The sequence below is a fragment of the Boleophthalmus pectinirostris genome, unplaced genomic scaffold (genome assembly GCF_026225935.1).
Source record: "Boleophthalmus pectinirostris isolate CB_2022bp ecotype Guang Dong unplaced genomic scaffold, ASM2622593v1 HiC_scaffold_18, whole genome shotgun sequence".
Classification (NCBI taxonomy): domain Eukaryota; kingdom Metazoa; phylum Chordata; class Actinopteri; order Gobiiformes; family Gobiidae; genus Boleophthalmus; species Boleophthalmus pectinirostris.
In genome coordinates this window covers 17,855,649-17,879,227 of record NW_026571133.1, presented here as the reverse complement: position 1 = coordinate 17,879,227, position 23,579 = coordinate 17,855,649, and the positions used below count along the sequence as shown (strand labels likewise).

The 23,579-nt window shown below is 36.7% G+C and overlaps 3 protein-coding genes across 4 annotated transcripts; 2 read left to right on the top strand and 1 right to left on the bottom strand.

The window, feature by feature from the left end:
• Positions 1-413: 413 nt before the first annotated feature.
• LOC110161865 (protein mono-ADP-ribosyltransferase PARP11-like) lies at positions 414-5,593 on the bottom strand. 2 transcript variants are annotated; one of them, XM_055154125.1, is made up of 8 exons: positions 5,449-5,593; positions 4,886-5,004; positions 4,609-4,729; positions 4,458-4,536; positions 4,286-4,358; positions 4,004-4,131; positions 3,728-3,879; positions 414-3,650 (listed from the first exon to the last, which is right to left on the bottom strand). In XM_055154125.1, exons 2-8 carry the CDS (start codon positions 5,000-5,002, stop codon positions 3,334-3,336), a joined length of 987 nt encoding a protein of 328 aa, XP_055010100.1. In that variant the 5' UTR covers positions 5,003-5,004; positions 5,449-5,593; the 3' UTR covers positions 414-3,333. The 2 variants fall into 2 exon arrangements, with proteins under 2 accessions (XP_055010100.1, XP_020782361.1); XM_020926702.2 differs by having other exon boundaries at positions 4,458-4,533.
• Positions 5,594-6,645: 1,052 nt separating this feature from the next.
• LOC110161861 (sodium- and chloride-dependent betaine transporter-like) lies at positions 6,646-12,912 on the top strand. Its single transcript, XM_020926697.2, has 16 exons — positions 6,646-6,708; positions 6,825-7,008; positions 7,220-7,354; positions 7,515-7,655; positions 7,771-7,894; positions 8,075-8,122; positions 8,645-8,774; positions 9,098-9,232; positions 10,194-10,297; positions 10,364-10,488; positions 10,676-10,788; positions 10,863-11,000; positions 11,363-11,465; positions 11,551-11,651; positions 11,766-11,909; positions 11,991-12,912. The coding sequence occupies exons 2-16, from the start codon at positions 6,834-6,836 to the stop codon at positions 12,156-12,158; spliced, it is 1,884 nt and encodes a 627-aa protein (XP_020782356.2). The 5' UTR covers positions 6,646-6,708; positions 6,825-6,833; the 3' UTR covers positions 12,159-12,912.
• A 2,348-nt stretch (positions 12,913-15,260) lies between these two features.
• slc6a1l (solute carrier family 6 member 1, like) lies at positions 15,261-21,699 on the top strand. Its single transcript, XM_020926494.1, has 14 exons — positions 15,261-15,498; positions 15,595-15,726; positions 16,594-16,694; positions 17,001-17,110; positions 17,525-17,657; positions 18,174-18,308; positions 18,379-18,482; positions 18,639-18,763; positions 19,378-19,490; positions 19,576-19,707; positions 20,325-20,427; positions 20,622-20,722; positions 20,977-21,144; positions 21,574-21,699. The coding sequence occupies exons 1-14, from the start codon at positions 15,261-15,263 to the stop codon at positions 21,667-21,669; spliced, it is 1,791 nt and encodes a 596-aa protein (XP_020782153.1). The 3' UTR covers positions 21,670-21,699.
• The last annotated feature ends 1,880 nt before the right edge of the window (positions 21,700-23,579 follow it).

The window sequence follows — 23,579 nt, the reverse complement described above, 5'->3', positions numbered from 1 at the left end:
CTCAAATTGTGCATTCCAGGAAAGTCGTAGTGATGTTGCTGAAAGGGAGGAAAAGCTTATTCAGCATTTTAACTGTAGCCTAACAAATAATGAAGATCAAAAACAGTATCTACTGCAAGTTGTCACGGAGCACAGACACATCTTTTGTGATGGTCTTTTAAAACAACTTTTATGGACTTTCTAAGTAATTTTTATGCAAGTTTCAGTTTGTGTTTGCAGAATAAAATAAATAATTCAAATACGCCTTATTTATTTGGTTTGCTATGTTAAATTATAGGCCCTAATTAGGACCCAAATATTTTGACCAGATATGGAACCAAATGCAGGGTTCTAATCTAAAAAAAATCTTTTAAAAAATAAAAAATTTGGACCACTGTAATTTAAACAAGCTTTGAACCTCTGAACAATAACTGTTCATTTAAAGTAATTTTATTTGTCATTACAATCAATAATCGTAATTGTAGTCCAAATCCAGACATTTCATTAAATGAAAGCATTAAAATATCTTGCATTTTGGTGATTCTTGAGTTTGGACAGAACAAGTTATCTCTAAAACGTAACAATATGTAGATTTTTTTTCAAATCAAATTGATTATTTCAATTCAGTTTATGGGGTTTAATAGGGCAATAGGATCTACAACCTAATGAGTGTTACTTATTTACAAAAATGTATTTTATAACAATGAAATAGAAAGAACACAAACTACAAGTTTTGTGTGTCTGATGGAGCTGACAATAATTATACTATGAAATATGCTATATTTTAGGAAAAAACGTTTTTTATTTAGAACATGTTCGTTTGCGTTTCTGTAAATCTTAGACCTTACTCTACAGAGATATATAATTCTCATAAATGTAGAATGCTTTTATGAGAACCTGCTTTGTCTCAAATCAAGAATCACCATTTAATCACAGGTATGTTTATGGCTCAACAATACCTTGAAAAACTAAAATTCTTATGAGGAGTGGGCTTGCCTCTCCACAGACCTCACTTGTACTTGGTGGAATCACCTGCATGTCCCCATAGGTAAGTATAAAGCCATACTGTGGAAAATTCTAGGCAAAGCAATAATATCTCACAACACCACACCAGCACCAAGTTGTGCAGTACACCTTTTAAGTGGATTCCCTCCCATTGGTGTTCTGTTCCTGTCATATATTTGAGTCATATTTGAGTTGAATGTGCATATCTGTATTAAAATAATTAAAACAAACAAAAAAAACATATACACAGTATACACAAATCCTTTCACAGAAAGGGTAGTTAAAAGTAATTTGAAATAATTACAAAATTATTCCATACTCAATAAAAACAATAACTACGACACAAACAACAGCACTAATGAGTGAAGCAGGTACATGCTGCACAGTTTAGAATTGCTGAAAGCTCATAGTGCCACTTTTAAGGCCAATCTAAAAATGCTCACATTAAAATCTTGAGACTAACAAAGCTAACACGACATGAGTACTGCAGGAGCACAAAGACAGCTTTGTATCATGTATGATAATAAATAAACAATGATCTGGCACAGTGATTGCACACTATACTAGTCTTGACGTCCTTCAAGTTGTTGAATGTTCCCTTAAGGCATACATGGTTCTTTTATACCAGAGGTCACCAACCTTGTGTCCTTTGTGGCTTTCTCAGGTTCCCATAAGGAGTTGCCCTACAAAATAGTACTGCTCTCTCAATATTTCATGCTAGGCTAAAAACTAGGCTATTTGAGTGTAGAATATGTTGTGAACAAGAAATTGCGACAGAAAAGCGTGGCAGCTCCAGAATATATTTCTATTTTTCAAAATAGCCTAAGAGACCACAAAGTTACAAGCTGCTTAAGGTGCCAAACTGACATAAATGTTTTAAATATATGTCCTATGCTTTTCACAAAGACGCTTTACAGAGTATTATTTATTCACTCCACACCCGGTGAAGGTAAGCTACTACTGTAGCCACAGCTGCCCTGGGGCAGACTGACGGAAGCCCAGCTCCCAATCTGAGCCATCGGTCCACGACCACCACCATCACTCGTGCACACATCACTTTCATACTAGGCAATGTGGGTGAAGTGCCTTGCCTAGGGACACAACAACCTGGAATGTGAGTTTGAAATATAATTATGCCCTGAAGTACTTTCATCTACCAGATATATACACTGACAAAGAAAATACAAATGTCACTCAAATAAATAAATACAGTAAATACTTATAGGTAAATAATTTGCTTAAAATTGTATAATGTAACTGTAGCCCCATTTAATTTAAATGAACTGATTTAATTCAATGAATTTGTGTTTTAATGATTTTGCAAAATTGCAAAATCGTGAAATCAAGATTATGAAACAAATATACTCCTGACTTTCTTACTTGTAAAACAAAGTTATTGTGCAATAACAATTATATCTATACAAAAGTAATTTAAGGTGGTTTACAATATCTTAAATAAAAGCATATGATAAGGGATTTTATTTCATTTTTTGACCGTATGGTCCAGCTCTAGTTTGGGTAGTGATGACTCAGATCAGAGCGTGCTTTCGCAAATTGTAATCAAAATGAGAGACTCATGTGAGCCTCATTAAGTGTTCTGATTGGAAAATCCTGCTTGAGAACCAGAAGACCAAATTCTAATATAAATGGGACATCATGTCTAATGTTTTTGAAATTAACCATTCTAGTGCTGATTTATTTGTAAAAGCTATTTTATCAAAAGTTTGATTTGAAAATGTCAACTTCATATCTGGTGTCAACCAACTTGGTGCTCTTGAAGTAGCCCTCAGACCTGAAAATAATCCATCCATCAATTTTCTACCTCTTTATCCAAGGCCACATTATGGAGGCAACAGGATGCCCAGACATCCGTTTCCACACACACCTCCTCCAGCCCTTCCGGGAGGATCCCTAGGCATTCCCAGGCCAGCTGAGCGACATAGTTCCTCCGGTGTGTCTTGGGCTTTCTCTGTGTCTTCCTCCTGGGACATAGCCGGAGCACCTCCTCAAGGAGGTGTTCAGGAGAAACAAATGCCTGAGCCTCCTCAGCTGATTCCTCACGATGTGGAGAAGCAGTGGTTCTACCCCAAGCTCCTCCTGTGTGACTGAGCTCCTCACCCTATCTCAGCCATCTGTGGAGGAATGCTTTAGATTTGTATAGCACCTCTCAAGACACTCAAAGTGCTTTACATTCCATTATTCATTCACTCCACACTTGTGGTGGTAAGCTAAAACTATTGTAGCCACAGCTGCTCTGGGGCAAAAAGGTTGGTGACCCCTCTTTTAGACACACATCTGAATGGTCAAAATTGTCCCAAAAAAGAACATATGCAAAATCTTGTTCAGGTGTCAGTAGAACTCAATAATATATTCTGGATATATTTGATTGCTGTCAAATATAACAAATATCTTTGGATTGGCCAAGTCATCGACACAGCTGTCATAAAAGTTGATAAAGCTTGCATCCTTAGAGGGAGGTCTGCAGTAGAGGGGACGTCCAACGGTGAATTCTCCGACTAGCACCCTTGCCAGGAACATCGTCTTATAAGGAGGCTCACTAGCAAATATTGGCGGAGTGAGTCCATGTCTCTGTAAGGTGGTATTGTGTTTGTTTGTAGTGTGGCAAAATTTACTGGAGTATTTCGCATCTCTTGCAAAGTAGCTTCCTAAAAGACAAAGCATGGCTGAGTACAAGCCAGATTAAACAGCAAATTGTATCATGCATCTACAAGGTGAGACATACCTTTGCCATAGACATCTCCATGACTTCCAGTCAGTCGCCAGTCAAAGTTAAAAGTACATATTGCTTGTACATTACTGTGTCCCGTGCCATGAAACAGCATTCGTTCTTCAATATCCAGGGTACGTTTCACTTTACGCAGTTGTGTTTTCTTCCTGGTAAAGAAATGTACAAAATTGTAAGAAACTTGACAATATATATTTCAGTAATTTAACAGACCATTTGATAATTGAAGAGCCTAACATTTGAGTGTGTGTGATTTATGTAATTATTTAGTACCTGCAGAAAAACTCCCATAAATCGAGATTTTGGACTCTTTGTACAGATTTAATGGGATGGTCCATAGTTCGTTCATAAAGTCGAGCTACTTCTTTGAATTCATATGTGTCTCGACCAAGTTGGATAAGCTTGATTGGAAACGGCAAGACCAGATCAAAATGAAGTCAATAATTTACTCCAAAAACATACACATCAGGTTGTGCACATTGCCAAGTTGGGCAAATCAGTAAATAATAAACAAACAATGAATGGTTAGAGCAACACTTTACACCTGAAAATTACCTGATAGGGCTCATCTGTGTTGATTCGTTCCCAGTGACATGGAACAGGCAGAGCAAGATTATCACATATAAACCTATGATAAACAGATAAAAGTGTTCTTATCTTATCAAACAAAAGCTTTTTTTTTATAATTGTGTAATGAATTTAATTGATTTTAAATAATAAAATGTACCTAAATCCAGTTGCAGATTGGAGAGAGCGTTTGATTGGCCTTTGCTTCCCAGTAGTTACATTTATTTGTCTCATAACTGCTGATCATAATAGGTCTTAGTGTTCACAACAAAATAACAGAGATAACAGAGATTCCCAACTTAACTGCTCACCTGAAAAATCCAACCTGTAGGTATACTTGGCAGTATAGAACTCCATTACGCCACGTTGGTTTCTATTGTAACACTGCTCAATTTGAGCACTTGTTACAGAACATGCAGCGCTAGGATCAATCTGAGAGTAAAATGAATGAAGAAATTATAGAATTTATCTTTTTTATTATTTAACCTAATTATCTCAAGCAAAAAAATACTGTTGTGTAGTTGCAAGAATTCAAAATATTGTATTTGCATGTGCTCGTGTATGTGTGTGATTTGTACACATGATTACCTCAAACATATGCCACACTCCACATTCAGCCAGGTAGAACCAGCACCAGTTGGTCTCGGAGGTATCCATATCCTCCATCTCTGAGGATTCCTCCTCGGATGATTTCATTGAAAACATTGCTAAAATGTCAATTAATAAATTAAACGTTAGCACATATAGACAAAATAAGCAAAGAACAGTCAATACACTATACCAAGAGAATTTATGCAATCAACTTAAGCAGTATGGTTAGAATAGAACTCGAGGTCGAACATGTCCACTGAGATTTGTTAGTAAAACCAGTGTAAACTAAATAATTCAACAAGCAAAAATCATAGAACAACCCGATAAGCTGCTGTATCACTAAATACATCACATAATACTTTTGATTGAACGCTAAGTATTAAGCATTAGTATCACGCATCTCAAAATCCCCATTGCTGTAACATTAGTCTAAATGAAAATTCTCTGAGATTTGACGATACAATCCCGAGCTCTGTGTTAGAATGAACCCTATGCTACGCCTTGCTTGCATCGAAATACTTTATGAAATGCATTATGCACAGCTAACCCAAGTGCCTTACCGGGAGTTAGGTCTGTCTATCTCGCCGTGTTTTCTTAGCAACGTGTGTCCTTTCCATCTGTTACATTTAAACTCCCTTTAAATTACATTTCAGGTAGTTAGCTGTTACAGATTATTAGCAACCGTCGATTTGTGTTTACTTTCATTTCCGGGTTTGACCAAGATGACGTTAGCCAATAACTGCACACCCTGACGTTTGTCTCTCAGGCACAAAGAAAAACCATGAGAGAAACATTAGCGACACGGGCCTTTTTTAAACCCTGTACCTGTGATCATATATTAAAATCAGGGCGAAAGAGTATTTGAAAAGCGTCTCTTTGTTTAGATTAATTAATCATAGCATGCCATGACCCCCTTAAACCTAATTTCTAAGGTTGCAGCGTTATGTGCTGCTCTTATTTGGGAACGTTTCATGAATAATGGTGTCTTCACAGGCTATATATAAAATGGACATAGCTGACCATAAAATAAGATACTTCTGTTGTTTTGATTGATAAAACATATTTTCGAGGTAAAGTCCATACCTGTTTCCATTTTATGTCTGACATTGACATAGATACTTTGTGCCCAGTAACAGATGTAACAGTAACAGAGAGCAGATGGCTTGACAGATATGGAATCCTGGTTACTTGGCCAAGCCAGAACCACTTTCTTTTGACAAAACATGTAGAAGGGACTGGCTGGTCAGGCAAGCATCCTGAAACAGCTCTCTTATTCTGGAGTTGCAACTGCTAACAGCGAAACAAACATTACCAATATCGGTACCGGTATTACTGGTGGAGTGTTAAAAAAATTAAAAAATTAAAAAGCAATTACAGAAATCGCAATCGTAGACCCCATATCTTTCAAATGATTCTGTGTAATTGTGGAGAGTTCCATTTCTTTGAAGTTGCCTCACTAAATGCCAGTTTTTATAGAAGATAGATTTGTTCTTAAAGAGAATATTGCCATTGCTCCAAATATAATATGAATGTAGCAAAAATGTGTTGGGAATGTGTTTCGTCGTAGTTTTTTTTTTTTTTTTTTTTTTTAGGTGTGCTTCATTTGACTGGACCCGAGGAGTAACCCCACATGGACCCGAACGGTATGGATGACGTCACACTTTGTCCACTTTTTTCATAAAGTCTATGGGTGTCTCCATCCAGAACACACCCCTGCTTGTGTGAAAAAGACGCAAGCTCTTCAACTAAACTGATTGCAGATACAAGGAATTTGTGCACGGATAAGAATATCGGGCTCCCAAGTTATTTTCTGCAGTAAAGTAAGTTAATTTAAGACTTGCATTTTTTAAAGTTCATCTTCGTGATTCATGCACAAACATATCGTTTTTAACACTGTTATTTACATGCATTGCACGTTTTCTTTCTTTTATGTAAGATAGGGACTATGGGCGCAGATACAGTCGATGGAGTCCCTGCGAGTGAAGCGATTCCAGAAAGAGAAATAAAACCAAGGGGCAAATGGGCCAACAATACAGAGTTTATTCTTGCCATGGCAGGAGAAATCATCGGCTTGGGGAATGTCTGGCGTTTTCCTTATCTCTGCTTCAAGAATGGAGGAGGTAAAAGGAAACAAAGACACGCTGCAGAGAATCTTAGCTTATAGAATTTAAACTGATCCATAATGTACCATTACACTACAGTGTACATTTCTGTGTCAATGCATTTAAACAAAAAATAGACATAAATTGTCTCCTACAAGACATACTGTTCCTGTCGTATCATGAGGTTCTAATTATTTTAACTCTGTGTGTCATTCCTTTTCCCATCCAGGAGTGTTTTTCATCCCATACTTTGTCTTCCTGTTTTTCTGTGGCATCCCTATCTTCTTTCTGGAGACTGCTCTGGGACAGTACACGAGTGAAGGAGGGGTCACGGCCTGGAGGAAGATTTGCCCCATGGCGGAGGGTGAAAACAAGGCTTTCACTCTTTTCATTCAACACTCAATTTCATGCTTTTCAGATATCTTGACATGCACACGTCTTATACTGTTATTTTTGTCGTTACTTCAGAAAATGGCAACTGCTAGTTTGAACTATTGTTATTAAAAGATGTCTTTGTTACACAGGGGTTGGCATTGCATCTCAAGTAATTGTGAGCTACTTGAACATTTACTACATTGTGGTTTTGGCCTGGGGTATTTTCTACTTGACTAACTCCTTCCAAAACCCATTGCCATGGTCCACATGTGACAACTGGTGGAATACAAGTAAGGCAGATTTTCAATGTTCGTTTTTGTGGACTTGTATTGACTTGCTCTTTTTTATACAAAAGCTAATCAAAGACATGCCTCTAAACTTTTATTATTTATTCACCTCTTTCAGAGGAGTGCCTCAAAGGAGTGCCTGAAGAAAATATATTCAACCCACATTTGTTTAATATATCTGGCAACTGGTCTTTCCTCCTCAATAGCACTTCGGATGATTATTTTGAGGATTTCAATTTAACGTTAGTAAGATTTTTCATTTATTTAAAACTAGTCAAAAGTGCTTTTAGCTTGGAAATGTGGCTGATGAAATATTGTTAAGAGGTAAAAGGCACACATTTGCAGAAATCAATTATTTAAAAAAAATTAAAGCACAACTCACTAAATGATACAATTGTTTATATTTTCTTTTATGTTTGCAGAAGTCTTGGGCCATCATATCAGATATCATCAGAAAGTGAATTCTTCAAGTGAGAATCACACATTGTGTTTTTTTTTTCTTCACATATTGTATGTGTAAACAGTTTCATCTAGTCATCTTCACTTTTTGGGAGTTAGTGCTTTAAATCAAAAGAAAATTTCATCCAAGAATTGTCAAATGCATTTGAGGCCATTTAAATAACAAATAACTGCTAATGGAGACATTTTTTTTTTGGTTTGTCATGACGTTCAAGTTATAGTCTTTTAATGCATCTATCCTGTTTCTTATATGGGAACAATATGGACTTTTGCATATGACTACAAATCTTTCTGAAGTATGTTGGTGTTGCAACATATACATGTGCTAGGCAGGTTTTTAGTCTTACTAGGAAACTAGGAAAATGTAGTTTACGCACACAAGACAAGGGGTTTGTATACAGTGGGCAGATGCATTATAAATAACACTTGGCTTGTGTGCTATTGTGAACTGTGTCTCAGTAACACCGTTCATATAAAGTAGGCTTATCCTTATTATTCTTATTCCTTTTTCCTTATTGTTATTGTTTTCCTAGTAACCGTGTTTTGAGAATGAATGACCGTGATAGTGATGGAAAGGTTCTGTGGGATCTGGCTTTGTGCCTTCTCGCTGCATGGATCATCTGCTACTTTTGTATTTTTAAGGGAGTGAAATCCACAGGCAAGGCAAGTATCTTTTTTAAAGTGTCATTGTTTTCCAACAGTCTCCAATGGCATACATTCCTAATATTCAGTATAACATGTAATTCAAGATTTGATAAATGCCTGCACTTTCTTTTCTTATTATAAATATCTTCTTGGTTTTGACTGAATGCACTTTTTTTTTCTACTTCTACTGTGTTCACTTATTTATCAAGCACTGTCTTGATTTATCTTCTCTATTATCTATCTCAACTTATCAGAGAGTCACATTCATTATTATTCATTTCATAATTCACTTTGATATGGGAATTATGAATGGAGAATTAATCATGTGTCCCTTGTTGTAGGTTGTATACTTCACTGCTACATTCCCCTATTTGATGCTGATCATCCTCTTCATCCGTGGAGTTACTCTTCCTGGAGCTGGAGAAGGAATCAAATATTACTTGCTTCCAGACTTCAGCAGACTCAGTGATCCAGCTGTAAGTATATGTCTCTGTATTGTACAATCCTTTCAGACACATAAGGAGAAAGGGGAATAGTACGAAATGGACACTAAATTGGATCAAATATACCAAAAAGCTTTTTCAAATACAGTAAAAAAAAAGTAAAATTTGCTTTCTTGCATGTGTCCATTTAAGTACCTCAAGGGTTATAGGGCATCAAATGAACCTTATGACCTTGCATATGGAATTGTTTTCCACTACATTCTTGTCTAGGTGTCTGTCAATGAAGATGGCAAAAATATATTCTTATTATTCATTTACCTTTTTGACAGAATATTAATGTGTTTCTTTTGGTTAGTCATCTAATAATAATTCATTAGACAAGTTCGATATATAGGCATGGCTAGGGTGGTTATGTAACTCCAGATGTCTCTAAAACCAGATGTATGCCTTACTGGCAAACAACCCTCAAAGCTATATACAATACATATGGGCTGGGCTCTCTTTTATTGAGTAACTTACCATCGTGCTTTAAACAAAAAGCATGCATGTTTAAGCTCTGACACAAGTTGAAGTCATTTTTAGAAAGGTTACATAGTTGGATGCAACAATTTCCTCTTTGTCAGATGTCAGAGACCTTTTAACCAGACATAGCTCTTGTTGTATCCAAGGCAGCGAAAGAAGTCAGCCCTATCACAGGACTGGGGCCTACATAGTATATCACTGTGTGCTCCTCTCACCCTTTTGTGAGAAATGTTCAGTGGTGCCTCTAATGTTAACCAGATGTTGTCCAGACTTGTACAGACAAAGCTTCATGTAAACAAGCAATCGTGTGTTGTTGAATGTAGCAGAGCACGTGTGGGACAGACTGTTTAATACGCAGTGCTGTGTATCACATGGGTTATCTATTAGAAATGCCTTTTGTTGTTCTTGCCTGCATTCCAGCTCATAAAATGGCCCTTAATAATACAGTTTAACCTTGTAATGGTCCCTGAAGGTTTGGAATGATGCAGGCACGCAAGTTTTCTTCTCCTATGCTGTATGCCAGGGAGTACTGACTGCTCTTGGGAGTTACAACAATTATAACAACAACTGCTACAGGTTTCCACATTTAACACATTTATTTGCACTTTTGAACTTTTTTTAACCTCTCCTTTGCTTTTACAGAGACTGTTTGGCACTATGTTGTCTAAATAGTGCCACTAGCATTTTTGCTGGTTTTGTTGTTTTTTCTGTGTTGGGATTCATGGCTTATGAGCTTCAAGTGTCAATGGAGGAAGTAACTGCTAGTGGTGAGTCTGCCACAGATTTGAATTACTCTCTTTGTCCACAAGATGGCACTTATCTGTTTAAAACCAAAAAATATTTGCTTCTCTATATTTTACAGTTTGCTATGTACTCCCACATAGTTGTAGCGTACATTAAGTTAATATATGACATATTTAAATTTGTAAAAATAGATTTCTAAATTGTTTACAGGTCCTGGTTTGGCTTTCATTGCGTACCCAAAGGCACTCTCAATGCTTCCTGGCTCTTCCTTCTGGGCTGTGTTATTCTTTTTAATGATCATTTTCCTGGGCTTGGACAGTCAGGTACACATTCATTTATATAGCTCTTACTTGTGTCTAGCTTCACATTATAGAAATGTAATTTTGTGTTTTTCTAGTTTGTTTGTGTTGAGAGCTTGGCTACTGCCATTATAGACCTTTTCCCACGTTACCTCAGGAGACATGGAGCTAGAGAGATCCTTGTGCTGGTTATTGCTGTGGTCTGTTTTCTGCTTGCTCTACCACTAGTCTGTGGGGTAAGTAACAGTATTTAAACCTGTGTTTAAAACTGCCCACACAATGTTTAAAATAGGTCATTCAGGTCATAATACATGGGAAAATTAGAAAGAAGTCTCCTAAATTATGAATTACACTTTTATTGAAAAAGACACACACATCCAAACACTTCTTAGTGTCAAAAGATTGAGCAAAGCTAGAAAATAAAAGGAGTCTGTTCAACAGTTAGGCCTCCATTTTGGTTTTATTTTACACCACATTTGCCCTTTGGGTCTTTCTGTGGCATCTGCAGAAGGGCTTGTGACTCAAAAAATTGCCTTCTTAATTTGTCATATATAATGCAAATGTCTTTTTAAACAATATTTTTGTCTTTGTGTTTAAGAGGGGGATTTTCCTGTTTCATCTTATTGACACATATGGAGCCAGTGGACTCACTCTCCTGTTCATTGCCATATTTGAGTGCATAGTGATTGGCTGGGTGTATGGTATGTTGTATGTATATTATAAGAAAAAATCAGCTAGTCAGCAGACACAGCATAATTGACAAAGGTGATTGTTTTTCACATACAGGTGCAGACCGCTTCTTTCACAACATTGAGGACATGGTAGGATATCCACCTGTCCCAGTGTTAAAATACTGCTGGATGTTCATCACTCCATTCATCTGTGGGGTATGCCTCTCACACCTGCGCCACATCTTTCTCATTATAACTGTCTGTGCAGTCCTGATATTCTTTCTTTTATAAAAGTATTTTTCTATGTCTAAAACCATTTCTCTCCCCTAGATTACACTCCTTTATAACCTAGATCAGAAAAATATGTTTTTACAATATGAAGGTAATGGCTCTTCATATAGAGCAATTGCTGTACTCCTCATCATCACTCCAATGTTATGCATCCCGCTGTTTGTTTTCCGCTCTTTGTATTACGTAAGTATTAGTACTGTATACCAAACAAATGATCTCTTTTATTTAAATTAGTTTTATTTATTCATAATTATTTTTCTGTAGAATGCCAATAACATGACCACACCCTCTAGTGATCTACGCCAGGCTCAACCACATAAGCCTATACTGACTCTTTGCAAGCGTGTGATCTTTCCTGCACAGGTGAAACCCAACATAAATGTGTCTTTGGAAACTAATGAGAAGTTGGCAATGTGTGAACCAGATGTATAACAGTGCAAAACATTCACTAGAGATGCATTTTACAGTTGTGATCAAACTTGTCATATTATATTCCTTTTTGAATTGGACTATGATATACCCATAGAATAATATTTTATCGTAAACTAGTCCAGAAATGTGTCGCTGGAGTCGTGGTTTAAGTTTGAGAACCCTCTTCATCAGAAACATGTTCCATGGTGCTTTGGTACAGCATTGATATACACTGAATGTTTAAACCTATTCAACACATATAAAAAGTCAAATAATAGATACTTTAACTGCCTTTGTATGAATGGCATTATAATCTTATCCACTGCAATTTGCAATATTCGTTTTCAGTATTTCTTTCTTTATGTTAGATACCTAACCTGCAACTAAATTAGCTCATAAAATATATTATTCACCTCACTTCTGATTTACTCATAACATTAGAGCACAAAGTAATATTAATAATGCTAGTACTAATCACTACCCTAACCTGATGATGACTCACTATAGTTTCTTGTTTTTGTTTTTGTAATGTTTAGTTTCTACCCCAAATGTATATCTTGTATTAATTAACATTACTCAAAAAGCTTTCAAATGTATCCACAATAACAGTGACATCACACACTGTAGACCTGATTGTTCAACCTGAACTTGTGTCGACATCATGGCAAACTCACCCATGTGTGTAATCCAAAGCGGCACTCAATTAACAGTCAAATCCGTCCGATGACAGGATGACCCTCAAACCTGAAACTTGTCCCCAGAGACAACAAATGTTGACCGTAAAATAGTTTGCATGTGTTTTTTTGTGTGTGTGTGTGTGTTTTGTACTTTTTTCTATAATAAAAGCAAGAAATTGGTTATTTAATAATTTGAGTCATTTTTATTTTAGATAGGTATTAAGAATTAGTAATCCAAGTGTTTGAAAGGTTAAACTTCTATTGCCTATCAATAACTGCTGTTTTTGCTTTGGGGCAACTACGTTTGCTAATATAGAAACACTGCTAGTGAAAATTAGCATTTGGCCTCCGTATGCCCTATCACAAGCTGGCTCTGCAAGTGTTAACTGCTAAACGAATATATGTCAACAACTGCAACACAAAAAGGCAATCGAAAGCATGCCTATTATCAACCATAACTTTGCTCACCTCACTTAAATCCTAGTTATTTCAGTATGCTCATTAAAAAGAAGTATCTGAATTTAACTGTACTTGAATATTGCACCAAGCTGGTAGATCCAAATATGAATATCTTGTGTGTAGAGGTCCAAACTACTCTAATTGGCAGGTATTTTACATAATAAGTTAGGAAATTATGTTTCCTCGTGGGCTAATTGTTACACTAATTATGTCCATTCAAATTGCTAAATCAAGTTAATGCTTTAAATGTTACAGTCCTAATATATTTTAATTTATTTGCTAACGCTGCTTGCTTTACCCACATTGCAGCAGCATAATTTTCCTCAGAATTTTATGCTGGTTTGTATGTTGTGTCATAACCACTGCGTTCCAATAACTAATTTGCTTGAACCTGTTTTTATCAAACCCCATAACATGGGTTAAGTGTCCTAACATATTATTAGTTTGATGTCTGGATGTGATAAACACTCTATGAAAATATTCTATACTTTGAAATGGTACAATAGAAGGACCTAAAATTCATTGGATACAAGTTCAAATTTTCTCATTTCCTCTTAAAGAAATTAGGACATTTGTAGCTCAACTGTCAATATTTGTGCATGACAACAGGCCCTGGATCTGCAGTGATACTGCATTCACACTGTGCACAGATAATGGACAAGGTGACTCTTAGGCTCACTTACAACACAGTTTGTTCAAGTCAGATGCTGGCAAGGTTACTGTCCTGCTTGTATAGCCCATTTCCAGGATGCTTGCCAACAGTCATTGCCTGCTGTATTTTCCAAAACTGCACGAGTCCTTTCACGAAGCAGGCTCTTCCTGTTGGGAAACACCATGGTAACAACGCTGGCAAAAGCTGACCTCAACTATCACACACACACACACACACACACACACAGAAGTACCAACCACACTGTATCAGTGCAGCCACTCGATCAGCTCCACTGCAGAACTGGGCAATTGATGAATCCCATGGCCCCGGGGCCGGACCAAGCACAGCTGACCAGCAATCAAAGCAGACCCACAAGTCGAACTTTATTATCTATCTTTCAATAGACATGGTTAGTGGTGCTACAGCTGTAACTGTATACGGTAAAGAGTGAGCTGCAACACCAAAGCCTCTTCACTGCCTCTGTTTGGATTAAGCTCCAGAGCAAACTTGAAAATCAGCTGCAAAGAAGATCACCTGGATTTAAATGGTTTGGATTTCTGAGGCTTCAGTTTCTGTGATATGACACTGATGAGCTGACACAGGACATCTCTGAGGTAGGAGATCATTTTGAGTGCAATGCTCAAATGTATAATGTCGAGTGTGTTCAACCAAAAGCAAACAGCTCTTGTAATAATAAAGAAATTCTATAATTAGATAGTTGGATTTAAGTACACTGGAAATGTGTTGATTATTTAAAGCAAGCTAAGCTTTTTATACAAAAAGTCTCCACATACATGTCATTAATTTGATGTTTCACAGATGTCATCCTCAACAGGCATTTTAGATGCATCATTATTGTTGTGTTTCTATATTTCCCATAACTGATATGTTTTAAAAACACCAGAAATCCCTGTGATATATTTGCCTTTAATATGGCCACATAAAAATATAATATGTTCCTGATATTGAAATACTTATTTCTCCATCTCTCGTTGGCATTGGAAAATGCTAATTAAATACCATCAGTGATTTTTTAGGCCATTTCCGGGTCAATCAATGCACATAGAAACTTCCTCTGAATGCACCACCTTTGACCTCTGTCTGATGAAATGCTAATGATCAGCTCAACTCTGCTCTGATTTTAAGTTATAATGAGAAAACAAACTCCGTCTTTATTCTCATTTCATTAATTCATTATTACTTAATTATTGCACACAATTACAAAACATAATAGCACTATTGTTTTTACAGTGCTGCACACTGCCCTGAACCATCCAGACTTAGTGCTAAGGCCTGGCCTCACTGAGTGGCTCCCTGGTCTCTGCTGGACCCATTATGGGGAAGACGGGCCAGAGCACAGTGACATTAAATTCCCCAACTGAGGTCAAACAGGCCGTTCCTTTTGAGGAAATGGACTCAGTGGCACCCTCTGGAAAGGCAAAGAAGAAAGAAGAGCCTCCAGATAGGGGCAGCTGGAAGGGAAAGTTCGACTTCCTGTTGTCTTGTGTTGGTTATGCTATTGGTTTAGGAAACGTCTGGAGGTTTCCCTACCTGTGCGGAAAGAATGGTGGAGGTGAGTTTGGACTCTTATGATAACGTGGCATGTTGTTTTAAGCAACATTAACAACTGAATAACCTCTATTGGTTATTTTCTGTCTTTTTGTGTAAGGGGCTTTCCTTATCCCATATTTCACAACACTGGTGTTTGCTGGAATCCCTCTGTTCTTCCTGGAGACATCTCTGGGACAGTTCACCTCAGTGGGAGGCCTTGGAGTGTGGAGACTCATCCCAATGATGAAAGGTCAGGAGCACAACAAGCACATCAGTGCTAATGGGAGGGTATCTTAAGCATGTGATCATTGTTAATGTTTTAAACAATGGTTTCATGTTCATTTCACTTTTTCACTCTTCGCCTTTGACTGTCTATATCTTAGAGGAACTGTATGTAGTCAATGCACTTAGTCTTAAAAAATGCTCTACAATCACAACTGAATTTGAGTTTCCAGTGTCTTAACCTGCGTATAGACTACACATATAAGTTTTCCTCATTCTCAGTATATGGACAGTAATACTGCAGCCAGCAGCAGAGACTCTGATTAATGAGTGACTGGGTTTAGGTAGTGAGGATTCAGACCACAGTCCTTCTTTTCTTGGTTTTAACCAACTGGATTTCGGCATTGAAACTCGCATCCCAAATGAGAGACTCATGTGAGAGTCTTTCTGAATTGATAATCATCTTGACACCAAAATATGACATAAATAAATGGGGCGTCATTGACTTTGTAATTAAGAATAAGTCAGCATCACTGTTGTTATCAGTAAAAGCAATATTTGATTTATCTTGTATCAGGGGACACAGTTAGGTCATGTTTGTGGAATTAAAATCACAATCTTACATATGGTTACATGGTGAACCTTGCCTTTATGAAAGTATACTAGTGAAATGTTCTGCTAGCACATACAGGATGTTATTAGTCTCTGGTAAATCTGGGCTCTAATCAGAGTTTGTGAACAATGTACAGATAGTTGCAGTACTGATTCATACAGGACGCAGAGGGAGGGATGGTGTACTCATACAAGGACATACAAGGACAAACATTTATTCATTATTTATAGATACCACATTTGCTGTTTCACCAATCCCCAATAATTATGCTTTATCTTTTAGGTGTGGGCTTGGCTGCAGTGGTGCTTTCCTTCTGGCTTAACATCTACTACATTGTCATCATTGCCTGGGCTCTGTATTACCTATTCAACTCTTTTGGTTCGGTATGTCTCATGTGATTGCTGCATGTCAAATCTATTGCCCCAGTGAATGAATGACTTTGGAAAGGTCACAAATGACATTACCAGGTCACATGTGGACAATTAGCTAACTAGTAAATGGTGTGCTAATAACAGTAATGACTTTGGGGTAAATGCTACAGTTATTCCTCAGTATATGAAATTATAACTATTTGTGTTATGTACATTATGTAGTAAAAATAACAAGACACACAGCACACTGCAGCACACAGATGAATTTAAGTATCTGTTAATCTATTTTGATGTATAAATGGGTGTTGTTGTTTGCAGGAGCTACCATGGCAAAGCTGTGACAATCCGTGGAACACAGATCAGTGTTTCTGCAACTATAGCCTGATGGACACCACCAACCTGACCAGTGCAGTAGAGGAGTTCTGGGAGTAAATGACTTAAATCCATAGATTGTATATATAAATGGACATAGCTAAACTGTTCACTGCAGCATTCCAAATAGGAAGAGTTCATTAGGATGCTTCCAGCTCCATCGACTCCAATTGACTTTGCACTGAAAAGTTGTCATCCCTCTCTCTGTAACTGCTGTTGTGAGCCTCGTCACATGATCCTGGTGTTATATTGATATTTTGTTTGTGAATAAATTGCTATTCCTAATATGGAATTCAGCTCCAAATTCGCTCCTATAACTGCTAGCCTTGTGGGCTTCATTTAACTGGAGCCGCTATGAGTGAGGTCATACTCCCTTATTCCACTTCTATATACAGTTTATGCTTGAAACATATATATGTGTAGCGAGTGACCGTGAGTAGTGCTGATTACACTGTGTGATCTTCCTTTAGGCGGAACATGCACCAGTTGACCAATGGACTGGAGGAGCCAGGGGAGGTGCGCTGGCCCTTAGTGGGGACTCTAGCCCTTGCATGGGTCTTGGTCTACTTCTCCATTTGGAAAGGGGTGGAGTGGACCGGAAAGGTTAGAGCTTTTTTTTTTTTTTTTCATTTAGCTTTAGCGATTTAAAATTAGGAAATTAGGTCTTGTAATTGTTTCATGGCCCTTACAGTGTTGTCATAATCACACCAATTAGTGCATATATGTATATATGTGTATATATATAAATATAATAATTATTATTATTAGAGATTGACCGATATGTTTTTTTTTTCTTTGATGATATTTAGAAATATAAATATAATTACTCATTCTGATTTATACACACACACATTTAAGCACTTTTGCAGTTTAATAACAATAGCAAATTAAAAACAATAGAACACTAAAATAGACTACATTTTAGGTTTATGCACAGGTTTGCATGCATTTAAAGCGAGAAAGAGAACAATTAGTCTTGCAGAAGTCACATGATGTCAGTATGTTTCCGCTGTCCCAAACCTGGATAAAAGGGAGATATTACAATAACAATAAACATATATACTCTCATGTTTAAGTTATGTAATTTTTTATTAGCCAGTCTTTGTCTTTGCCTCACAGGTGGTGTACTTCTCTGCCACCTACCCCTACTTCATGCTATTTATCCTGTTTTTTCGTGGAGTAACTTTGCCTGGAGCTATTGATGGGATCCTTTTTTATATCACTCCAGACTTTAACAAACTAATGCGATCAGAGGTATTTTTAACACACCAAAGTAGGGAATATCAATCAAAATATAAAGCTAAATTGTGTGTATGTGTTGTAGGTTTGGTTGGATGCAGCAACTCAGATCTTCTTCTCTTATGGACTTGGCCTTGGATCTCTTATTGCACTGGGGAGCTACAACTCATATAACAATGACGTTTATAAGTAAGGACTCTTCCTCACCACTTCCTCACCTACCACTATAACAATCTTTCTGATATAAGGTCTGTCAGGTTTTCCTCAATGAACGTTTCTATTCATTCAATACAATATCTTTTGTGTGCATCATATTTATAGTGTTGGCCTTGTATTTTCTTTTAGGGACTCAATAATTGTGTGTTGCATCAACTCCTGTACAAGCATGTTCGCTGGATTTGTCATCTTCTCCATTGTAGGCTTCATGTCCAACATTACCAAGAAACCTGTGGCTGAACTGGCAGCATCAGGTAAGATTCAGAAGAGGTTTTTAATTTTTTTCCATTTGATCTAGTACATTAGATGTGTAACCTGACCCGCTTATGCTGTCTTGAGATCTAAAGCAAACATGCAACTGAAAATATGACTGATAAATTAGCTTTGCAACAGGGTTTATTTTCTCCCATATTTTTGTTTCAAATGCAAATCATAATCAGGGAGCATAAATGCCATGTTCTTCATCTCAAGGTGTGAATACAAAAGCAGTTCATTTTTAATTTAGCTGCCTTCTTCTTTCTTTCAACTAAGTTATACATTGGTCATAGCAGGATCATTCAAAGATTTTTATTATTCTTTCTCTATGAGGACAGTATTGAAAATAATGTCCTTCCAAGTGTAGTAATTTGCAAAGAATTTGGCATACATTGTACTGCACATATCAATTAAGTGGCCCAGTGTTTTATTATGCTTTATTTCACTGGGCTTAAACTAGAGTACAAAGTGCACACAGTGACCCTTTGCGAAGAGGTTGAATAAACAAGAGGAAAATTTACTCACGCAATAGCAATTTATTCATTCATGTTTCCAACATAATAATATGACTGACTTAAATGTAACCACAGAACATTTTTGATGGTTTATTTAGGGCCAGGGCTTGCCTTTTTAGCTTACCCCCAGGCAGTGACCCAGCTCCCTATGTCCTCTCTGTGGGCTATCCTTTTTTTCTCTATGCTGATGATGCTGGGGCTGGATAGTCAGGTATGACACGATGCACAGATATCCTTAATGATTTAGTTTTTTCCCTTGGTGAACATATTTGTATACTTTTTTGCACTCCCCTCAGTTCTGTACTGTGGAGGGTTTCATCACTGCTCTGATGGACGAGTACCCCATGTTACTGAGGAAAAGGAAGAAGCTCTTCATCCTTGTCGTGTGTTTCATCTCTTTCATTATCGGCTTCTCTAATATCACACAGGTACAATAAATTTCTTTTTATTTGGTCTGTGTAACTGCATTGCATATTGAATAGAGACGTGGGTATGATTGAACTAAAGAAGGCAAGAATAGGTTTTAGCAATGTTCTCAAAACTACTTCAACTTTTTACCTAGCCTAATATATCTATAGCTTTGTAACACATGTTTTATGTAGCTACAATCTGAAAAAAAAAAAAAAATAAAATAAATAAATAAAAATAAATAAATACAAAAAATACATATGTATGGCTTCTCTACCCCCCTTTATGAAGACAATTTAAGCAAGTACAAAATAATACAAGTCTTCTGCATATTAAATAGTAACTAAATGGCATCACAACAACCCTAAGGTATGCATTCACTATACATATTTTATGCACCAACAATAAGCCTTTTAATATTCAACTTCTAAAACACTCTCTGCATGTGGGTCAAGTAGTTACTGGACCGTGGGTGTGAGTTTCCATTTGTTTCCAGTGTCTCTTGTGGGGTCTTAAAGTCTTAAGATGTGTGGCTAAATAATTTAACAAACTTTAGAATATTAAACTAAGATGAATGCTGATTGCAGAGTGTGTTGTAACCACAGTGAGCTAATGGTTCTGTGTGTGTGTATTTCAGGGTGGGTTGTATGTGTTCAAGCTGTTTGATTACTACTCTGCCAGTGGGATGTGTCTGCTCTACCTTGTCTTCTTTGAAACAGTGTCAATCTCCTGGCTTTATGGTATTATTCAAATTCTATTATTATTTTACACCTTTGTGAGATATAACAAAAACACAGACAAAAGGAAAGATACAGTCATAAGTCATAATAAGCAAGCTAATTTAGTGCTGTTGGATTGGTAATTGCAGTGATAAATGTTGCATTATTCTCTTTCTAAAATGCTTTGCTCAATTACTTTTTGTGTTGTTCCATAGGAGCAGAGAGGTTTTATAAAAATATTGAAGATATGATTGGGTATCGGCCATGTATATGGTGGAAGCTCTGCTGGATGGTCTTCACTCCACTCATCTGCTTGGTATTAACGCTATAGCAATAAGTACATTCATTTGTTCTTTCTTATGGTCCACCTTTTATAAAAGCAAGTTAAGATCCTAAGGAAATAAAAACTGAATTTATATAAAATCTGTAATTGCTGCATTTTTGGCAATGGAAACATTCTGCAAAACTTGAATTTCCCTCTGGATCAATTAAGTATCTCTCTCTATCCTAGTGGGTTATTGTGTTTAGTAATTCGACAATTGCTTATGTTCTGTCCCTATTCTCCATTAGGGAGTTTTTACATTCAGTGCCATAGAGATGACCCCCCTGACCTTGGGGAAGTACGTGTACCCGCTGTGGGGTCAGGTGATTGGCTGGTTCATGGCTCTGTCTTCTATGGTGCTGATCCCCGGATATGTTCTCTACATCTTCTGCACCAGCAAGGGAAGCATCAAAACGGTAAGACACATCACATTCTTCATTCTTTCAAGGAATTTTTGCTGCAGATATCTCAGTGAGTACATTTACATGGTCTGTGAAAATCTAATAACTAGAATAATAAGACTGGTGGTGTGTTTACATGCACAAAAGAAATCTGATCTTCATAACACTAAATGACAAGTTAACATAGCACCTTAGTTTGCCCATTTATGCTTAATATTTCAAAACCTAAATAAATGTGAACAATCAGAATGAAGTCAGATTACTCACATCTAATTTAATTGCTTATATTTTAATAATCTGACAACTCTAGATGATCAGATTTTGGTGTGTGTGTACACTATTATAATACTATAATGAAGGTGATAGAATGTTTACTCTGCAGAGGATCTGAGGTCAGGTATTATTCCTAAATTGTGGTTTTGCTTTCACTGTGGACTTGACCAGCGTTGGCGAACGATGACAACTGCCCGGGAGGCTGAGAAACCACCGGTGCATGAAGATTCGTCACAAACAGGAGGCGCCGGTGAGGCTCCTGTGTAACTGCGCTCTGTCAGGCAGAAGTAATCACAACACCACCATCTGTCAAAAACATGCCACAGAACCCGTCTTCTACAACCTGGAAGTTAGTGAAAGGTGCACATGTATAAAGAGAATGTAACATAGATGTTCTTGTGTTGAATCATTATGCATTGCAATTTGGAGAATGTATAAAATACTGTTTACTGTTATTTGTTTTCATTTTTATTGTATTATGATGAATATGCCTACATTGTATTTGTTATAGCATTCAGGTTCAAGTTATTCAAGAATTTACAATCAGTAAAATTGTAAACTACTTTTCGTTATTTTTGAAAGTAATATATTGTTTTAATATTTATACAGTAGGATGATATAGGACATTTTTTATGTTTAATAAGTTGAGATGTAAATTATACCTGAGAAGAACATGTATGTAAATGAGTTTTGTTCATACAATTTTATTATTTTTCTCATGATGGCCTTAGGTAGTGTAATATGAGCGTTCATTACTGTCAGTGTTTAATGCTGTATTAAACCTTTCAGGAAAATCATTAATTTTGCATGTACTACTGTTATTTTATTGACCTAAAATTCTGTATACGGTAAATGTAAATAATAAAAAAAATTCATATATAACTTTTAATAGAATCTGAATTAATCCTTAAATTGGGTTGGCCTAGTTGTGGAACAATAAATTGTCTCAATAAGTCATTCATGTTTTTTTTCAATTCTACAAGTAACTCTTTAGAAGCAAGACCCAGACCATAGCTTGTGGTTAATAGTCATCTTAATAGCATGTTGATATACTGCAAAGACAGGGAACTGTGGAAGGTCAAAGTTCAAACCTGCCTCACTCAGTTCACACTAATGTCCTGTTGGTATTGTAGTTTCTAACATGAGCAAACACAGTGTTATAGACCCACATCCACACACCATTCATGAAGCAGTGCATTGGTATGACGGAGCCCTTTTCACCTTTCAAAACTGAGTGAGACGCACTGTCTAATATGCTACATTTATTTCAGCATAAACCCAAGAATTTCACTGTGCCTTATTTTAACAGAACACAAAGGATGTCAGTTTCCCAGGCTACCTAAACACATCAAGAAATATGACAAAGCTGGTAAACAACAAAGAAATAAAATGGCACAGAGAGGCTTTTCATCTGTGCATTATGTTGTGCAGATTGGCATGTTCATACATCCGTTTTTCTTCAGAGGCTATTTGCTTTAATAAATTATATTTTTCAGTTCTGCTACATATACAGCATGACAGGAATATGCAATGTCTTCTCAAATGAGAGCGCTCCCGACAAACTCACCCATGCACAAAACCTTTTGAAATTCAAAAATTCTCCAATAAGCTGAATCATGCATTACAACAAAAACACACAACCAAATTTCAAAATTAAATAAATAGCTTGAATAACTAAAACATCCATATAGCCATTCCCCATCATAAAACATTTGCAATCTTTATTATATAATTGTAACAACACGTTCTGCTTTTCACCCCAGTATGCCATTAATGTTTTAAGTATCTGGAAATGTTGAAATGGCCAATCACAATCACCTATATATGTTTGGTTTTTCCTACAACTGTCAGCAATCTTTGACCACTTCTGATCCCTGAAGTAAAAGGACACTAAGATGAGATAGACGCCCCCCAGTGGTGGTTTGATGAAAAGAACAAAAAAGTTTAACAGTGAGGTGATGTTAAGCGACCATCTATTCAGCTGTACCTGATGGCCTTATGTTCAAAAGATAAAGCATTATTTCAGACCAGGATGGCCACTGACCTATAAAAGAGCATAGAAATGACACATGGTGATAGCATTTTGAAGAGCGGCGTAGCTTGTCCTTTGTGTCCTGTGTGTTTGAATATGGTATTTACAGTCTTGGCAAAGGGTGAAGAGAAAGTCATCAGATATT

What these genes read in the sequence shown, in the direction of transcription:
- LOC110161861 (XM_020926697.2), top strand. Translation starts at nt 6,834, where the DNA reads ATGGGCGCAGATACAGTCGATGGAGTCCCTGCGAGTGAAGCGATTCCA. An exon ending in TTTGAGGATTTCAATTTAAC is followed by an intron (nt 7,895 to 8,074) that starts GTTAGTAAGATT and finishes TTATGTTTGCAG; the next exon opens with AAGTCTTGGGCCATCATATC. An exon ending in TATAACAACAACTGCTACAG is followed by an intron (nt 10,298 to 10,363) that starts GTTTCCACATTT and finishes TTGCTTTTACAG; the next exon opens with AGACTGTTTGGCACTATGTT.
- slc6a1l (XM_020926494.1), top strand. Translation starts at nt 15,261, where the DNA reads ATGGGGAAGACGGGCCAGAGCACAGTGACATTAAATTCCCCAACTGAG. An exon ending in GTCAATCTCCTGGCTTTATG is followed by an intron (nt 20,428 to 20,621) that starts GTATTATTCAAA and finishes GTTGTTCCATAG; the next exon opens with GAGCAGAGAGGTTTTATAAA. An exon ending in TCACTCCACTCATCTGCTTG is followed by an intron (nt 20,723 to 20,976) that starts GTATTAACGCTA and finishes ATTCTCCATTAG; the next exon opens with GGAGTTTTTACATTCAGTGC.
- LOC110161865 (XM_055154125.1), bottom strand. Translation starts at nt 5,002, where the DNA reads ATGTTTTCAATGAAATCATCCGAGGAGGAATCCTCAGAGATGGAGGAT. An exon ending in GAGTGTGGCATATGTTTGAG is followed by an intron (nt 4,730 to 4,885) that starts GTAATCATGTGT and finishes TTTTACTCTCAG; the next exon opens with ATTGATCCTAGCGCTGCATG. An exon ending in CAATCTGCAACTGGATTTAG is followed by an intron (nt 4,359 to 4,457) that starts GTACATTTTATT and finishes TGTTTATCATAG; the next exon opens with GTTTATATGTGATAATCTTG.